The 20758-nt window shown below is 33.4% G+C and overlaps 1 protein-coding gene across 1 annotated transcript in view; it reads left to right on the top strand.

Annotated features, from left to right (window-relative positions):
- LOC117125240 (hyalin-like) overlaps positions 1-20758 on the top strand; it is a gene marked incomplete at its 3' end in the record, with an annotated part of 49479 nt that overhangs the window by 14738 nt on the left and 13983 nt on the right. The window contains exons 7-11 of the mRNA XM_033271701.1: positions 5919-6215; positions 12098-12352; positions 14222-14473; positions 17712-17969; positions 18727-18969. Of these exons, the coding sequence (XP_033127592.1) occupies positions 5919-6215; positions 12098-12352; positions 14222-14473; positions 17712-17969; positions 18727-18969 (1305 nt within the window). The remainder of the gene's footprint in view (positions 1-5918; positions 6216-12097; positions 12353-14221; positions 14474-17711; positions 17970-18726; positions 18970-20758) is intronic.

A 20758-nucleotide genomic window follows, 5' to 3' on the forward strand; every position in this document is an offset into this window, starting at 1 on the left:
ACGTTATACATTATTATATAAGTCAGTGGTGATGTCATCAAATTTTATTTGCACTGAATCTTTCTATCCACGATTGATCACTAATTTGATATAGTGCCAGTGGTGGCGCCAGGTTTTGCCCAACGGGGTGCCTAGAAAGGCATAATTGTTATTAGGTAACAAATTGATTGACAAAAGAATGGAAGAATATGGCAATGCTGAAATAATTCATAATAATGTTTACAATACATTTTTTTTATTAATCAAATGTCTACAGGAGGTTAGGCCTTCCTACTAACCTCTAATAAAATGTATTAACCACAATCAATTCAGTCATCTTCTTTGTATCGCGATAAGCTGCACGAAGAGTTTCAGTGTGCGTACTACTAACAAATCATTTAATAATAATACACATGCAAAGTTAATGTATTGATCATCACTGAGCAACTGGTCACTGCAACTAGCAGTTTGATTTATGATTATATATAGCAACCGAACCTAGAACAAATATAGAACTGCTGTGCTGAATCATATAAAATCCTGGTGCTGCTGATAAAGAAATGGTAAAAGCGAACGCAGTTGAATCAAACCAGACGCGTTGGTAAGACCATGATCAACGCATGCGTCTCTGTTGTCCGATCGATACCTTATTAATTAATTTTTTGTCAAATAGGTACAGTAGTTCACTATAGTGGCCTTATTACTATATTATTGGGTTTTTGTTAGTCGATTTGTATTATTCCAAATTCAATATCCATAGCAATAGAAAATTGTTTTAAAGATATAACTAAACTACAGGGAATATCATTCAATCAGTCAAAAATACTATAGGCCTATGTTCGCTTTAATACCAGTAGCAAGTTTTAGGCCCTAACTGTGAAATAATGTTGGTCTGGGCCATCAAGGGTGAAAGACAAGCTATAAATAAGACTATGCTGTATCAGACGAGTTAGTGGCCGAGCGGTTAGTGCAGGGGCGCCTCAACCTACAGCCATACTTATATGGCTCTATATTAATATTGGATATTATATTGAGGGTGCTGCACTGTGGCGAACACTCTTTGGCAATTTGCTTATCTTGGATTTGGTTTTAATGTCGCTTTTTAACGTTCTAATTCATTGTTGTGCTGTCATGATGTGTCTGAAAGCATGGAGGTATTATAGTTCACTATAATACCTCCATGCTGAAAGTAATCAAGTGTTATATATTTATGTATCTTGTCATTATTTTACTGCTGTCACGCTTTTATGGATGTTTTTCAATCAATGTTTTTCAAACCAATGCCCAGCCTCACATATGATCGTAAAAAGCTGTTGGACCTCAGACAGTTCAGTGGGAAACCGGTCGATCACAACAATTTTCCACTCGAAATCAAACGGAGGAAACGAAGCAAGAAAGAAGGAGTTCGAGTGAGAATGAGGAAACAAAAAAAATAAAACACCCTTGCCAACCGTAGTAGCCTACTAGGTAATGTATGATCATTATATAACAAAATGGATGAACTCAACGAATCTTTTAGGTATCTCTATGAATACAGAGAAGCTTATATCATTAGTATTAGCAAAACCTGGCTCAATGATACCGTACCTGATAGTTCCGTAGAACTTCACAATTTCACATTAGTAAGGGGTGATCGAACGCTGGAATCGGGAAAAACAAGAGCCGGAGGAGTTTGCATATACATAAAAAATACATGGTGCAATAATTGGTCGGTAAAAGAACGATTGTGTTTTGAAGATGTATAGTTCAATACTGTTTGCCTGAGGCCTTTCTGCCTACCAAGAGTGTTTAGTCAGATATTTGTAACTGTTGTTTACATACACCAAAAAGCTAATGCTGAAACTGCAAATGACATTTTGTCAAGCCGAATTCGTCAGCTAGAAACGTTGCCACCTGACTCAGGTAAACTAATAATGGGTGATTTTAATCACTGTTCCTTGAAATATCCAAACTATAAACAGTATGTAAATAAAGCCAATGGAGAAAAGAAAATTCTGGACAAATTTTATGGAAATGTTACGTATGATTACATTGTTAAGTTGTGTTCACCACTCGGTGCATCAGACCATAACACTATATGCATGTTGCCTAGATACCGTAGGCAACTAAAACAAAGGAAACAAGGAACACCGTATATGGAACGATGAGTAAGTGGAATAACCGCGTGGCAGTTTTGAAAGCACGAACTGGCATGTGTTCTACGATGAAGATGTTAATGTAATTGTGACAGCGATCAATGAATACATTAAATTTTTCTGTAGACTGTATTATACCAACAAGTTGAAAATGTTATTAAAAAAGAAAAATAATGCTTTTTTTTAAGGAAGAAACACCGAAATTGCTTAAAAGCAAAACAAATTAAGAAACAAATAAAAACATGTAAATGTTAAGGTGAACAAGGCCACTGGTCCAGATGGCATAAGCAACCAATGTTCTCCTGTGTTTGGAGAAAACTATTGACATTGGAACCATCCCAATTATATGGAAAACATCAGGAATAATACCAGTGTCAAAAACAAGTAAAATTGCAACTAAAAATGACTTCAGACCAGTGGCCTTAACTTCCACGTAATAAAGTGTTTAGAACATATTGTTTCAAAATTGCTGTTAAGTGAAGCTAGTGTTTTAATTGATCCAATGCAATTTGCCTATAGATCTAAAAGGGGGAGTCGAAGATGCTGTACTAGTATACTTAGATAAGATACTCAAACACTTAGAAACACCAAAAACATTTGTGCAGACAACTTTTATAGATTTTTCTAGGCTTTTAACACAATTCAGCCTTATCTACTTATAATGAAACTGCTAGATATGAACGTAAATGCTGAACTCTTATTATGGATCTTAAATTTCCTCAGGGACAGACCACATTTTATGTTAACAATAGAAAATCAGATGTAATGAACAATCAATACTGGAGCACTGCAGGGATGCATCCTTTCATCTATATTTTTTCATTATTCATTTTTACTTGCGCAGCACGTACGGAAGCTAGAAATTACGTTTTTTGACATATTTTGGGTTCCTGACATTGTTTTCACAAATTTTCATTCTTTTCAGTCATCTGTAACGTCATCATATTGCCATCTGAATTAAAAACAACTGAATTTTATCTTTGACATCAGTTTTGAAAATATGCCTTTGAGCGTATTTCGCTTATACTTGATTGATCGTCTCCCAACTTTGAGTATGTTATAGCTGAGACAATTCTCTTTCATATGACTTCTTTTTACATTTTAATGATGTCATCATTGTCAAAATAAATGTTTTTTCTGACCCCACTCATCTTCCTTTCCTCAAAACTTTGATGACCCCATGTCATCTTAACCAATCATATTCAGTGGACATACAAATTTCAGGTCAAGGTTGAATGTCATGTACCTTAATTTTCCGTTTGTGCATTTTAACATGCATGTACACGTGTGTCAGAATTCATATATGCCTAAAATCATGCCTATTTTTAGTCGGTTATAGCTCCTTAGGATGCAAGGTGACCCCCAAATTTTATTACATATTCTGAAAGCACATGAGTTGTAGATATGATTTTATAGATTATTATGGCTGATCAGACATTGTGACGTCATCATATTGCCATCTGAATTAAAAAAAACTGGATTTTTATTTATGACGTCAATATTTTTATACTCATTTGAACGTATCTCACTTATTCTTGATCGATCGTCTCTCCCCCCTGTAAGTTATAGCTGAGACAATTCTCTTTCGGGAGTGTCCCTTCATTTTTCATTTTGATGACATCATCATGGTCAAAATCAGTGATTTTTTGGACCCTCTCATCTCTCTTTCTTCAAATCTGTGAAATATTCATGACAGAGTGCGGCAAACTGCATTTCGACGGTATCAGAATGATATATAGTTCATATGAAGGGAAAATTTGTGTGGCATTACCAACCAACAGGCGTTTTTGAATTACACTTGACAAGGTTCAATTTTGTGTGCCATTACTCTCACGAGCACGTACACCTGCGTTAAAATTTGAACATTTTCAATATCACTTTCAGATAATTTAAAGCAGATTTGAGGTCATTTTCAGCATTCCAAATCTTTCCATAACAGTACATACTGAAGCTGGAAATTACGTTTTGTTACATATTTTGGGTTCCTGACACTATTCATATCAGGAGTAAACTTTTTGTGCCATTACCGTGCGCACACACGTAATGATGTGCGCGTATGCATGCATAAATCTTTTGACATCATAATATTGCCATCTCATTACAAAAAAACTTAATTTTTATTTATGACATCATTATTTTTATACTTATTTGAACTTACCGATATTTCGATTATCCTTGATCAATCAACTCCCACCTTTGAGCATGTTATAGCGACAATTTTCTTTCACAAAGTGTCATTCATTTTTCACTTTGATGATGTCATCTTACTTCTTCTTTAAATCTTTGACGAGCCTAGAGAGGGCGGCAAACTGGATTTTCAGTTGCAGAATTACGTTTTGTTACATATTTTGGGTTCCCCACACTGTATTCACAAATTTCTATTCTTTTTCAGTCATTTTAGGGTCAAAAAGGATGCCGTAAGCACGCATCAAATCTACGATTTTTTTTTCTGACCCCTCATTTTTTTTCCTTTAAATCCTTGACAAATTCTATGAATGATCATAAATCCCTCACCAACAGGCATTTTTCAATGAGATTTGACACATACTTCATATCAAGGGTCAAATCTATGTGTCATATTTAAAATATTCAATTCATCGAAATTGCCATGGAAGTACCGTACATGATGATGTTCTATCTCACTTGCTCTTTTGCTTTATTTTCTCCAAAATTAAAGTAGGTTATGGTTAACAGGTTGAGTATGGGTTATCATAAGTGTGCCCTCATATTTTAGCTTGAAATTTCATAATTTTCTACCATTCCATTGATTTTTTATTAAGGTTATAATTATAAGCTTGTCTCTTATAGCGCAATAACATGTGTTATAGTTTAGTGTTATAAGGTCGTCCACAGGCAGTAGAATGTTATTAGTCGTTAATATGGTGATATATTACTTGTGGGTAAGTTAAGCATGCTTGTGGTCCCTGGTTCGAATATGGATATAGCATCACAATTTTATATTTTTTATTCTTCTGCTTTTTCTGTATAATTTTCAATCTACTTACATTTTATTCACGTTTTGCCTTTACATTTTGTATATTTCATATCATTTCAATGACTTTTAAGAAGGTTACGATTTTTCATTTACAATTGATTACTGTGCAAGTAATTAATGAATGTTTGTATATTGTACACAAAATCCAAATATACTGTGTTTATGTTAAGATCTAGAAGTGTAAATTTGAACGTAAAGCTGGCCTTTAAAAGGGTTGGTGTCATGATTTATGAGTCATGGTCTGCATATTATGTAGACTCCACCATATCTCTATCAACAACATTAATTACCCGACCCATTTTCAAAAACTTCCTATAAAGGTATCTTCACAACATTCAATCCCTGAGGAACAGTTTGCCTGTGGTAAGGTACGGTAAATGTGTATTCCATTCCTTTGCTCGAGCCACCTCGGCAAGTATTCATTTTGTTGTGTCATACTTCATAATTTTTATTCTGCTTTGTTTATATGCATTTGTTTTTTTAGTATTTTAATTATTTTAAAAACCGAAAGGTCCACTGATTTATCTCAGATAAGAAAGTATAATACATACTTTAAGTATTGAAATACACGCCATCATGTTGGGCTTCATTTATTTAATTTATGATGTGAAGAGCACAAAAGCTTTCTAGTTCATTATGCACAAGTGCACTATTATTATTATTATTATTATTATTATTTTATTATTATTATTATTATTATATTTAATATTATTATTATGATAATGATGATTTTTTAATTATTTTTAATTATTATTATTCAATTATTAACAGTTATTAATGTCAAGTACGTATAATATTTTTTTTTCCAGACAAAGAACTACCTGTTCCAAGTTGTCCATCACTAGTTACTGGTGTGACTGATGAGGGAAAACCAAATGGCACCATCATCTACAACCTTACTGTCACTGATAATGTTCAAGTTGCCATGTTCTCAACCAACTATACAGACATCGATCCAGATAGCATGACAATTGATGCAGCTTATGATGTTACTGTCACTACTGGTGTATTTCCAATTGGAGAAACTACAGTTGAATACATCTTCACTGACAATGGATCGCCTACAGGAAATGAAGCCACGTGTTATGTCACAATACAAATTGAAGGTAGGCTAATACTAATTTATGGTCATATATGTTACATGTAAATAATTTATTGTAGGTCTAAATTATTTTGTTAAACACAATTCATAACACCTCTAAGAATATATACTAGGGCAGGTTGTATTATTTTATTTTTTATTTATTCAGCTATGATAAAATACAAAAAGCAGAAAAAGTCTGAAATTATTGTAGTACAGTACAAGCATTCAAGAAAAATGAAAAAGACATGAAATACACTCATACAAAAAAATTACAATTAGAAAATTAGTAAACATCAAAAAATGGAAAAATACAATGCATAAACCTTTAAAATACAAATTAATTAAATATTTAAAAAAAGGAAATATTTATACATTATAAAAGTATATATTTGCCATTGCATCATTAAAAAGTTCTTGTCATAATTATATGGTATGTTTTACAATTGATAAAATAAAAAAGAAAAAGAGAAAAATGTATTAGTACCTGAAGCATGTCTCGATTCAACAACATGAACAGTTGTGGAATGTGGAACACTTTTTTGTGTGGAGAAATCTTGTATTTCTAGTATCTTTGATTATGCTCAAATATAATCGTAAATACATTTTTCTAGTATATGTGGTATTCCGTGGTATACAATTAACAATTTACCTTGATAACGATACAACTACAAGTTGCAACTGTGTGCGATGATGAAGGCTCTCTAGATAGAGCCTAGGCTTTAGCTTACTACTCAGGCCGCCAAGGTTGTTCAGAAACCTTTGTGGTCATGTGTGTTCTGGCCTGCCAGTACTCATAATAATAATAGTAATAATAGTAATAATAATAATAATAATAATGATAATAATAAGGATAATAATAATAATGACTTTATTTGAAAAAGGAAAACTTGATCACAAGTTAAATGTGTTTTTGACAAGGCCATTTAAAAGGATGCTTTACTTTAACTAACTTTTATCCATTTTAACTTAGTTTTAATGGGATGTGAAAATATAAATATCTCATAACATAATATACCAGTACTGTTTTCAGCATAACTAAAGCCATTACTCTGTAGTGATTGGAGCTAAGATGTTAGAATTTTATCTATGTATTTTAATAAATGTTTTACTACAACTAACTTTTATGTTTGTACATTTAGTTTTAAAGATGTACTGTCCCTTGCAAAAAACAAAAAAAAAAATTCATAAAAATCATTTTTGAAATTTACTTGCCCATTTTGAAGTAACATAAAAATTATCAACTTGAACATAGAAATTAGTGTATTTAAAAAATGCTTACCCATAAAAACCATAATTTTACAGCGAAAAAAAATGATAGAAACACTTCCAGTCACTAGAAGTGTTTTATTATCTTTATTGTAATTATGCAGTTAAAAAATCAGGGAACACATTTTTTAATTTAATAATTTCTAGTTTGTGGGCTCTTGAAACTAAACTACGAATCCAAGAAATCTTATGTTTCCATGGGGCAAAGCTATCATAATGGATATTTTGACCTGTATGTGTATTTTTACGACATATACCCATGCTTCCTATGCTGTTGTCAAATTGTAAATCCAGAAAATGTACTATATCACTGTTTTCAAATGATTCAAAGGTAAAATAAATCTGTTTATGAAAAGCGTTAAAGTGACGTAGGATGTGATGAAAATCATTAGGTTTAGCTAGCACTAGTGTATCGTCAACAAAGCGAGTATAAAACTTAATAATACCTGATTCTATAAGTTTAGGAACAATAGTTCAGTCATTAAAATGTTGGCTAAAACTGGTCCAAGGGGTGAGCCCATTGAAACGCTGTCAGTTTGTTTATAGAATTCATTATTACACGTAAATACAGTTTTAGTACAGCAATCCCTAAGTAGTTTCCTTAACGTATTTTTCTTAAGATTAGTAGATATCAATTTGGGAGCGTTCGAGCGAAAAAATATCCGTGCAATTTACCAGTTAATTCACCGGCACACACTTTCTAAAACCGCTCGGACACTAGTCTAATTACCTTACCATCTGGATTATCCGCAACAATTTTGACCACCAAATTGCTGGGTAGAATACCGTGTATGGAATGACCATTGAGCCGGAGGCGTTGATAAATCAACCTTAATTGTTTTTCAAAATGTTTTGTCCACAGCCCAGCGCGAAATTCAATAGGTTTCAGCCCAGGCGTGGTTGCAGCTCTCCTTCGTCTCCTCACACAATGCACGACGAAATCTAAATTTAGTAGCATAGGTACGCGTTCGATTTGTAGATTTACCATTATTCGGAGAAATAAACTTGAATAAACTAGCCTACGTACAGATTTTAAAGCAGCCATTATTGTTATTGAGCTACATTATCGTTGCACCGTGCCACGCTGTGTGTACGTGGGCCGGTTATATAGCAGCAGTAGCAAGTAATAATAAATTACAAAATCCTTATGTAATTTAGGTAGACTATGAGCTCTGGCAGGCATGGTTGATACTGGACGAATTTCTTTGTATTCAGCCTCAGTTAGTCCTTTTCTATTACACAGTTGAGTTGCGAAAATTTGAGGAAATAATACCTCTAGATGACCAGAAAATGACAATTTTAGTAAAATTCATCATCATCACATCAACATTAAATATACTCAAAATGAAACGCCAACAAATTTCTCATGATATTTTATCAGGGATTTTGGCAACCATAAAGATCTTAATAATAGTGTGATGTACCATTGAAAATAAAGCGTAAAAACATTGTCTTTGAGTATTTGCTTTACATATTTCAAAGCCGTGATTTTTGAAATTTGAGGAAATAGTACCTCTAGATGGCCGGAAATAGCACTTTATACAGTAAAATTCATCATCATCATTATAAAGTCAAAATGAAGCGCCAACAAACTTCTCATGATCTTTTATCAGGAATCTACTTAATATCCAGGACACCTTTGCCTAACTATAGCTTACTAAGCTTTAATAAAATGATCAACAAATCCCAAATTACTTGTTCAACTTTAGCACAATTTTCTTTACTTTTTAATATTATTATCTATTATCACCATCATCATCATCATTATCATTCACTCTTCTCCAAAATGAACTAAATTCAAATTTAATCAAAGTTGCAGAATGGTTTGATAAAAATAAACTTACATTAAATATTAAGAAAACTAAACTTATGATCTTTGGAACCAATGCAATTTTACCTAAATTTTCAAATATTTCATTATTTTAAATGGCATGACTATTGACAGAGTTGATTCATTCAAATATCTGGGAGTTGTGTTTGATTCTAAATTAACATGGTCTGAACATATTGAAAAATTAACTGGTAACATCAAAATGCATTGATGTTATCCGCCGTGTTAAATATTTTTTACCCCATAATACTCTTAAGATGTTGGCTAACGCTCAAGTTAGGCCTCTTTTTGATTACTGTTATTGTGTTTGGTCCAACTTTAATATTAAACTTTCTAATTCACTTCAAATTCTTTTAAACAGATTAGGAAGAATTTTACTTTCTGCAGACATAAAATCCCCAGTTGTAAATATTTTAAGTTCATTAGGGTGGAGCAAACTCAGTGATAGATGGGACGAACAATTGCTCATAATGATTTTCAACTGTTTAAATGGTCATGCTCCATCATATTTATCAAAAAATTTTGTTTTTAATTATGGTTTGTATACGCATTGTACTCGCAGTCAAAGTAAAAATACACTAATTGAATACACCTGGAATAATATGCAAGTTAAAAGAACTTTTGTATACCGATCTACTAAATTATGGAATAAACTCCCAGATCATATTAAAACCAACTTTAAATCTATGACACTTTCAGATTTTAAGCATTCTATTTCAAATCCTCAATAATACTATCTTAATTTAACCTGATTTTCTCTTGCATATCCATATTTATTATTTAAATTTGTTATTTTCTTAAGTTTCTTTCTCTGTTCCTTTTAAATCTTTTTTAATTTGTAGTTACGTTATCAATATTTTTTGGTTACAATGTGTATATATCTGCTTTTAAAATTTTGGAAACTAGTACTATGTATTGAAAATGTATATTCAGTATAAAGAAAGAATAAATAAATAAATAAAAATCATCATTATCGTCGTCATAATAATTTTTATTACTACTTTTAGTACTGTACAGTAGTATTAAAACAAAACTTTATAGAGCTTGCAAAAGGATGAAAACCAAACTGAACATACAATATCACATTTCTGTATCTGAAAAGACCTGGCCTGTGATTTATGGATTTAAGATTTTTCAAAAATCATGCTTAGGCCTAATTGTTATTATAGTAGGCCTTTGTAATGTGTGCTGATGCATATTTACATAGTTTATAAGTATTGATTTTGAGTGATCCCTGGAAAGAATTTGTATTGGCTAGCAAGCGAACAAGCTTTAAAATTTTAACACTGTGTACAAAGGTGGGGGGTGGGGAGCCTCGGCTCCCTTGGCTGGGAGAAAAAAAAAAGTGTGTGACCAGGGTTTAATTACATCAATCTCTGGTTAGCAATGAGGGCGTATCCCCATACTGCAGTTTGGGTGTTGGCTTGGCTTGGAACTTTCATCATTATTTTTTTTATATTTTACATTTCCAAACGTCTCAGTCCACAGGCTACAAACATCCCCGATGTACCCCCAGCTTTATAACTGAAATTATTTTTTTCAGTTACCTACTGTAGCTTCAAAAAACACCTTGTTACTCAAGCGATTTCTGGATGCCAGTGCATGTAATCCAACATCAAAGATGGGTACCTTTTTTAGTTCATTATTAGGATTGATATGGGGTGGGAGGCAGGGGTTTATCCAGAAAAACGAATGGAAGACGATAAATGTTGCATAGGGACAGCCGAGGGACGTGGCCCCGAGCGGGGTGGGTTTGCCTAATTGAAACAAAAAAATTAAAATTATGAGCTTTAGAGTGCATTTAAAGGTGTTTAAAGGTTGGAATTTTTTATTCAAAGGGAGTGTTGAATTACATATACTGAGAGGTTGTTTACTCGCATAATATTTCTGCGTTTTTAACACAATAATCAAAACGAAGTTGTGCACACGGTTATGTATTGCCTGATAATATATTTATTTACTGTATTCTAAAATCTCGGCCAACCATGTTCGGAACCCCATCATTATGATTGAGAAGAGTGCTTGATTGCAGATGATGAAAGGTCAGGGTGATTTGATGTCAAGTTTTGATGGATAGATATTCTTTTATATTCTTCTCCTATCCAATCCAATCCAATATTTATATAGTGCCAAAATCTAGTTCCCTATTTAGAGGCGCTTTAATCCTCTGAATACTTTTGAAAGGCACACTTATTATAAAGATGTGTTTTCAGTTCAGTTTTAAATTTATATGTATTTGCACTTTAGATAATATTTTAAATTATTTATATTTTAATTCGAAGATCAACAAATTCTTGATATTATGAATTGTCCAATGGATTAACAATTAACACAAGTGAGCAATTAGTTGCAACTACGACACATGGCTGGAACATGGGTAAATTATGTTATTTGAAAAATGTATAAAAAATAATCCATTCAAAGTATCCAGGACTTGTAACTGTATCTAATATGAATGTATACAATTAAACTAGTACTTGGTAATATTAACAATTAAATGAAGTTGCTCCTAGCACCATTTGGGATGTTATGGAGGAATGTGTCTGATTCAGCCCTTGACTGTTTTAGCCAAATAAATACATTAAAAATGACATAAAATATTCAAAATGTATCACATTATTACCATGCTGTCAAGTTTCACAAATTATTAATATATTTCTGCTAACACCATTTTTTCTTAGGATTATTATATTTTGTTTAAAAAACTTACCATATTTGATTACATTGTTGCTTATCTAGGCTTGTTGTTAGGCTAAAATAATAAATTTCTAAGATGAAATTGTTAGTTTAATTTTTCTTTTTCAAAGATCAAGAGAACCCTGAGATTGTAGATTGTCCAATGGATATAACAGTTAACACAACAAATGGGGAACCAGTTGCTATCAACGTCACATGGTTGGAGCCATCAGCTTCTGATAATTCTGGAGAGACACCAGAACCAGAGTCTGACTACACCTCTGGTGAAAATATGTTTGTGATTGGTGACACAACAGTGCAGTACAATGCATCAGATTCAAGTGGTAACTTCAATGATCGCTGCAGGTTTACTGTCACTGTTGAAGGTACAGTACTCAGTTTGGTTATTATTATTGTGAAAATCTAACGCTGGCCAGGTTTCAACTGGGGTCTTCAGCAAAAGAAGCAGGAACAACACCTCTCATCCAACCACTCAGCTTTACTTATAAAATATAATAAGTAAAATGATCGATTTAAATGAATGAATAAATGCATACAAATATATTACAGCACTATTTAAAAGCTGTGAGGATTATAATAGTCAGATCGAAATTTCTGATACTGGAAGCTTGAGATTAAAACAAAAATTATTTGCGTCTTTTTTTATTAATTTAATATCTATTTTTAGAATCATACATTTTTTTATAACAATGACCAAAGATCAAATTGAAATTAGTCATCAAACATCAAAAAGCACTTACAGTATTTACAGTTTTTTCATGCATTAACAAGCCTCCACTCGACTACATTTTGTTTAAAATCCTCAAACTGTAGGTTATCATGATTCTTAAATTGTGATCGGGTTAACATGGTTGAACCATTGAAAGGCAGCTTACCATGTTTCATAAAAGAAACAACTTCAATGCTTGCCTTTACTATAAAGATCAGCAAGTCGAAATATAATTTACAAAGGCCAAGAAACTTGCAAAGAACAGAGTGTCAATTGTGCAACAAATCTGGTCATCTTGCAAAACTAACTATTGAGTAAAGCCTACAGGGGTTTTGGAGGAGGGAGAACCCATGAAGGGGACTTCACCACTTGGTAGATATCCCATGATTCTGTTTCATGTATTTAACTGATAATTAAATAATGATGTGCATGCATGTACAGTACACATGTAAATATGCATTTGTATTACTTTTTATGACAGTAAATACACCAAATTTGTGAAGTAATTAAGGAGAAAATGTTTAATCAAATGTCAATATTTCATTCAACAGCTAACAAAGACCCAGTATTTAATTGCCTTGGTGACATTGTCATAGTTCATTTTCTTTAAATAAATTATTTGTTTTATTTCTTGATATTGAAGACTTTCATTGCTTTGATGACATCAACATAGTTTATTTTTATATACAGTTGTAAGTTTTATTTCCTTACAGATATTGAAGACCCAGACTTCGATTGACCTGATGACATCAACATAGTTTGTTTTATTATGTTGTAATTATTGGTTTAATTCTTTATAACAGATATTAAATACTAGAATTTTATTGCCCTGATGACATCAACATAGTTTATTTTTTATATACAGTTGAGATTATTTGTTTTATTTCTTTACATATATTGAAGACCCAGACTTTGCTTGGGCAATAGGTTTAAATAATGAGACATCCCTGAAGTAATTTCTGATTGGATGATGGTGTCCCTATATAAGTGCTAGTCTGTCATGAAATCTTCCTCATGGCTGCCAGCGCTACTTCTGATGCAAAGGCCAGGCTCTGCCTTCTTTCTCCTTGTGGTTTTTCCACGAGAAGAGGTGAGAGGTGGAAAGTGTGGTACAGTATGTACGAGAGACTAGTCAGATAAGGGATGAGTTACTGTACAGTATTTGATATCTGCACCTTCTGGAATTCAGAGGTGCAAGAGAAATTTAATACTTCATGAGTTACTTTATCTATTGTACAAATTATACACTGTGAGTAAAATAAATGAGTTAGTTTGCTCTCTGCATAGAGAATCTGGTGATTATTACAGTTGTGATTAATTGTTTTAATTATTTACAGGAAATGTAGTTCCAGTGTCGGATTGCCCTGATGACATTGGCATAGTTCATTATATAAACAGTTGTAATTACTTGTTTTATTTCTTTACAGATAATGAAGACCCAAGGTTTGATTGCCCTGATAACATCAACATAGTTTATTTTTCTTATATATAGTTGTAATGATTTTGTTGTATTTCTTTACAACAGATAATGAAGACCCAGTGTTTGATTGCCCTGATGACATCAGCATGATGTTAACAGACTCATCCCAATTTTACTCCACGGTATATTGGAATGTATCAGCAACTGATAATTCAGGCACTGTAAACTTGAATTGTACAAAACAGTCTGGTGACCAGTTTAATGCTATTTGGCCAATTAAACCCCAGAATGTAACTTGTATAGCTGAGGATCCATCTGGCAATGCTGCCTTTTGCTATTTTTCTGTAACAGTATATGGTGAGTTGATTTGCTTATTCTATACAGCAGTCTATGCTGGTTAATTCGCTTACAGCCCAATTTCCATTCCAAAATGTGGATTAATCAGTGAATACTATACTATGATGAAATATGTATATTGCGATCAGTGCATGCTATACCCAATGTTACAAGTTGGTCAGGACCCAATGTAAAGGATCAGGAGTCAATCATCCAGTTTCGCATACAAGTATAAAATGCCAATATGACTTAAGATCAGTGGTGCTACCATTTCACATTTCAACAGTCATATCATTATTATATTAAGTGCCAACATGCTTAAATTTTTAGAAGCAATTCCGGCCATTGTACTACAATTGTTTTCTAAGACCAGACAACCTCCTTGCCCAAGAGGCTGCTAATTCAAGGCTAGGTTCATTCAATGACGTACTGTCTTTCCAGTTTGATCTCACCCTGCAATGAGCAGTATAAGCTGCAATGAGACAACGTTGCATGTGTTGCTGTAGTAGCCAAAACTGAAGAGACCGATGTTCACATGCAGCACTCTTATATAAAAATTAAGCCAAGTATGGCGAGTCATCGGTGCATAATAAATCGTTATATTTACACATGGAAAGCCAACACAGCAAAATACTCTTTTAACAACCAAATTACCATGGTGGTGCTGATGCGTGCTGTTGAGTTGAACTTACATTTATCAAACTAAGATCTTGCAAAACATTTTTATTGTATGAGATTGCAATTTCCGGGCCGCTAGAGAGCCATATTCTTAAAATGACAGGAAGTAAGGTTAAAACAGTCACACATGATTATCAACTATTGTGTTAGTTACTTCCTATTTTTGAAATTTGTTGATTAGTAATAATTTATATTAAAATGATAAAGACAGTAGTCATAGCAAAATTACCTCTATGCATGTGTCCAGAAAAGTTATATATTCAGCTAGAGGATTGAATGCAGTGGTGTGGCCAGGATATTTAAAACTAAAGAGAGTAAATTTGTCTGATGGGGGACTGATGACTTCTGACAGGGACCATGACTTGGATAGTAGGCTTACAGAAATGTTTACTTATCTAATCTTAAGAGAATGCACTCAGCTCAGGCCATTAAGTACCTTGAAACTATGTTTGACCCTAATTATGAAGTACCTTTTTGAAAAAATGTTTTTTTTCTTTACTCAAAGGAAGTTGCATCAAGATTAAATGAGTTTTAGATTGAGGTTTGCAGAGTGTATTGACAAAGTGGAAAGTTTGGATGTATTACATTGCTGTGTTTACTATAAACTGTGAGATTCTTATGCAGCAGTCAGAGGCATTGACCTTTAATGTGGAGGCATTTTAGGGGGAAAAATATTTTTTTTTCTCTTCTTTTTTCCCCTTTTTTTTGCACATTGCAATTTAATGCATAATTATAATATTTTTGCTTGCTCCAAACCACTAAATTTACTACTGTTTTGCTATAATAGTGTAAAGATAACATTTGGTCCTGGAGGCATTTGAGCAAGATTAGCTTCTTGGTTGGAGGCACAATAAACTTTTTTCCAGGCCTGTTCTTAGGTCTATTTTAAAATGAACTAAGAGATGTATTTGGTCTGATAATTAGTTAAAAATAGAAAAATTATCATCAATATTTTCAGTCTGTAGTGTACTGCACTACGTATAGTCATTGTTGTTATGGTTATAGTCTTAACGTGTAGGTGTAAACCATGCGCATATCGGCAGACGTGCTGTGTCACGGTGGTTGTTATTCTCTTGCTGTTAGGTTCTAGGGCTACCACATCGTTAAATTACACTGTATTACTGTGTTGAGTTTTAGGAGTCAATGAAGTTGTTAAGAACCTAGTATTGTGTATTATGTCTTATGTGTCTTGTGTATTATGTGGCGAATACATACAAAACTGGTGACGGGCGGTAGCAACTTTTGAGCATGAAGAAGCTACTTTTCAAATGGATGGGAGCTCGGATTTTCACCTGACTGAGTGGACTCATTTTGATTACATTGGGTTGTGGGTTGGATGCCATTTTTAATTTTGGAACTGGCGGTATTTAGCATTTACTTCTTGTCATTCATTGATACATAGGAATGTATGCGAAATTAGGTCTCAGAGAGGTGGGACATTTTAATAGTACAACTGAACCTTGGGTTATCTATGAGGAGCCTCACGCAGTTTTTTATTGCCAATGTCATTGCGATTGCAAAACAAGTTACGGGAATTGTTGACAGTGGTTGGACAATTGTCCTGTCAATTGCTGTGAGACTTGGCACAGCCAAGGAAGCCAAGTGGATTGACTTGTGCTGAAATTTAATGGTTTTTAAAACAACTATTTTTCTCCTAAACCGCTTGTTATTGCGAAGCGCTTCAAGTTTTACAATCATTGTGAACAACGGGGTGAGTCAGTGCTTGTTTGTAATGGTTAATACTGAAAAGGTTTGTGGCAATACCAATGGTTACCTTTTGGGGGTATCAACATCCTCTGGGATTATTCAGAATGTGATAGACCAAGTGTTAAACAGGTTAGGATGGTGTAATTTGCTACCTAGATGACATCCTAATCAGCAGTCCCGATGATGTTAGCCACATGGAAATTTTAGATGAAGTGTTGGGTAGACTGGCCCAGCATAACATTAAGGCTAATCATGATAAGTGTGTGTTTAAGTTATCTTCGTTAGAGCTGGGTCATGTTATTGATGGTAAAGGATTAAAGATGAATTTTGTGAAAGTTCATCAATACCGCCACGATCAATGTAAACAAACAAATAGTGAAATACTTATGGTCCAGACTGAATATAGTGTTCAAATTGTTAGTACATGTCCGGAGGCAAATTACGCTCAGATAGAGCGAGAAGCTCTAGCGATCATTTTTGGCGTAACTAAATTTAACCAGTGTGGTGGGTGGGGGGCGCAAATTTGAACGGATTACAGATAATCAGGCTTTTGTGAAAATTTAGTTATAACACGTGTATCAGCAGTATCACAGTTGTAGTTGTTATCTCTTGCTGTTTAGGTTCCAGGGTGAGCACATCGTTAAATTACACTGTGTTACTGTGTTGAGTTCCAGGGTTCAATAAATTTGTTAAGAACCTGGTATTGTGTGCATGTGTCTTTGTGTATTACGTGGCGAATACATAACATAGACCATAGACTATTTCTTTAAATGGCAAATTGTAATAAATGCACCTATTTTTTTTATTCTTTATTGAAATTATTAATTTATAAACATTCATTATATAAAATTCAACTTTAATATCTGTTTTAAAGATGAGGAAAATCCAGAAATAATGTGTCCAAGTGACTTCAATGTAACAACAGATGCTGGACTACCTACTTCTTTCATCAACTGGACAGTCAGCTATACTGATAATACAGATGATCTGTATGATGTCACAGTAACAGGATCTGGTGCAAGTTACAATCAATCAGGAGAAGCTTTTCCTATTGGAACAACAACACTTAAGTATACAGTAACAGATGTGTTTGGAAACAATGAAAGCTGTACTTTCATGGTCATCGTAAAAGGTAAGAAGAAATCCTGTTAAGCAATTCTACGTTCACAACACTTGAGTATACAGTAACAGATGTATTTTAAAGAACCCAGTACATCCTTCGAGACGAGTAGGGGGTTACCCCGGTGTACTGGAACAGACAGCCTCTGTGGTGGACGACGAGAGTTGCTGGTACCGGGTTACCGGGTAGCACAGACACGAAGGGACCTTTAGGGGCGAAGAAAGTCATTGGTCGAGTTCCTAGTCCACATTTCAAGCGCCCTGAGCATCTTACATTAGATGGATATGTGCGCTATATAAAACTACACTATTATTATTATTATTATTATTAAAAGAAAAGGAAAGGAAAACGAAAAGAAAAAGGGAAGAGAAAAATAAAGACAAGAATAAAAAGGAAGATATCATAATGACCAGACTCACAAAACCCTGCAACCCCTGCTTCACTTCAAAAAGTGTCCATAGCTCCTTTGATCTAAGCTGCCAGATGTTTTCCGCAGTGGCGTAACCACCGGGAGACAAGGGGAAAATATCCATCTGTGGAAAATCTTTCCCCACCCCTTGATAAATGCCCTTTTCACCCCTTGAAAGTGCCTAAAAATCTCAAATTACACGCGCTTCATGCATATTTCTTGTTAAAGTAGGCCAATTTCCTCTTAAAAATTGCAATTTTTTTTTGGGAGTTTCGATCAATTCTGACAAAATTAGAATTAAAAACTCAAAAACACTTAAAAAATATATTTTGCTAAGTAATATTTTATTTTATTTTATAGATGAAGAAGATCCAAATATCATTGGATGTCCTAGTAAAATTACTGTGAATACTACTGCTATGTTACCATATGCTAATGTGACATGGATAGCTCTTAATGCCACAGATAATTCAGGGAATGTTACCTTGGTTTCTACACATGATTCTGGTGATGGGTTTGGTTTGACAACTACAACTGTTGTGTACACTGCTACTGATCCACATGGTAACCAAGCAATTTGCTCCTTTAATGTCACTGTGTCAGGTGAGAACAATTTGCTAAACAACTATTTTCTGGTTCCAGTGTAATGTGAATGTAATATTCATTTTTTCTTAAAAAGTCATAAATGTTTTTGTCCTCTATTGTTTTGTTTTGTATGAGTTCCAAATAAAGTGAGTCTCTCAATCAGTCCAACTGGCCATCCCAAGTGAGTCTATTTTATAGATCCGAATCTGTATTGAGTTAGACCTTTCAATTTTCAGTCTTGTTAAAGTGAACTATTCGGTTTCCTGAAGCATGTAACTGAAGTAATTTGCTTATATTGAACTTGAGTTTACAACATTTACACCAATTTACAAGAGAGTTGATACCAAGTTTAAAGACTACAGTATTGCAATCAGAGCATGGTGGTTGCAATCATTTATAAGTATGGAAGATGAGGTGGTGTGGGTGCCCAAAGTGATTTTTTATAGTCAAATACCATAGGTAGCCGATCATTGTTAAATTTAGGTCTATATGTGAGAAGATCTGTGCAAGATTTACGTGAGGCTTTTTTAATCTGGGTTTTTATTATATTTAATGGGTAGTTACTTGACATGAACTTGCCAGTGAGAAGAGATATGTGTTTGTTATAGTCGGATGGACATGAGCAGATTCGTTTGAGACGCAGGCATTGACTGTAGATGAGCGATCGTTTAAGACTCATAGGGTGTGAGCTTCTGTAGTCGAGGTATCGATTGTTGTCTGTGGGTTTTATGTGTACTGATGTGGTGATGTTACCATTATCTAAATTTATAGATACCTCTAAGAATGGTAAATTGGACTTAGAATGATCCATGGTAAACTTAATGCTCGAATGATACGAGTTGCAGTGATTAGAAAATTCTCTAAGACTATCTAAACCATGCTCCCAAATAAAAAATATATCATCAATATATCTACAATAGTATGATGGTTTCAATTCAAAACTCGATAACATCATGTTTTCGAGGTTAGCCATCTTTGTACCCATAGCAGTACCATTTTTTTGCCTATAATGGCATCCATTAAATTCAAAATGATTATGGGTTAATATGAATTCAATCATTGTAGATATATCATTGATAGGTTGTAATGGAGCATAGGTGCGAAGAAATTCTTTGCAAGCAGCAATACCTTCATTGTGAGGGATGTTCGTATATAATGAGCAAACGTCCATAGTGACTAGTAATGAGTCCGGTTTCAAATTAGCATTTTATTTTACTTGGAGCATACATGCAAACCCACTCTTCAATATATATGTATATGCATATATGTGTATATATACGTATATAATATATACATATATAAATATATATATACATATATATATAGCTATTGCTGATTGTTGTTTTCCAGCAGTATGTATGTATGTATGTATGTATGTATATATATATAAATATATACCATATATATATATTATGGTAATGATAATAACAGCATATGGCAATTGCATATAACTAGCTCTATCACAGTTTTTGTACAGGTCGGTTATTATATTAATATGTATTCTAAAAAGCTAAAATAATGGAAAATGGCAGCCATTTTAAATTTTAATAGCTCAAAAATGTGTACAATATTTAGTTAACTGTTGCTGTCATTGTTATGAGTGGATTTCCAATTGAATACTGCATTTTAATGACATAAATTTACAATATTAGTGACAATTTTAGGAAAAATGGCGGCCATTTTGAAACGGCTGGCAACCCCCCTTACGTATGAAAAAAAAAATGTTGCACATACTTTTTTGATTTATCTATGTCTACTCTACATCATATCCAATTTTAAAAAAATATAGCAAAAAAAAATGCAACCA

The sequence above is a fragment of the Anneissia japonica genome, unplaced genomic scaffold, assembly GCF_011630105.1.
Source record: "Anneissia japonica isolate Jap-2015-1 unplaced genomic scaffold, ASM1163010v1 scaffold288298_len56185_cov174, whole genome shotgun sequence".
Taxonomy (NCBI): Eukaryota; Metazoa; Echinodermata; class Crinoidea; order Comatulida; family Comatulidae; genus Anneissia; species Anneissia japonica.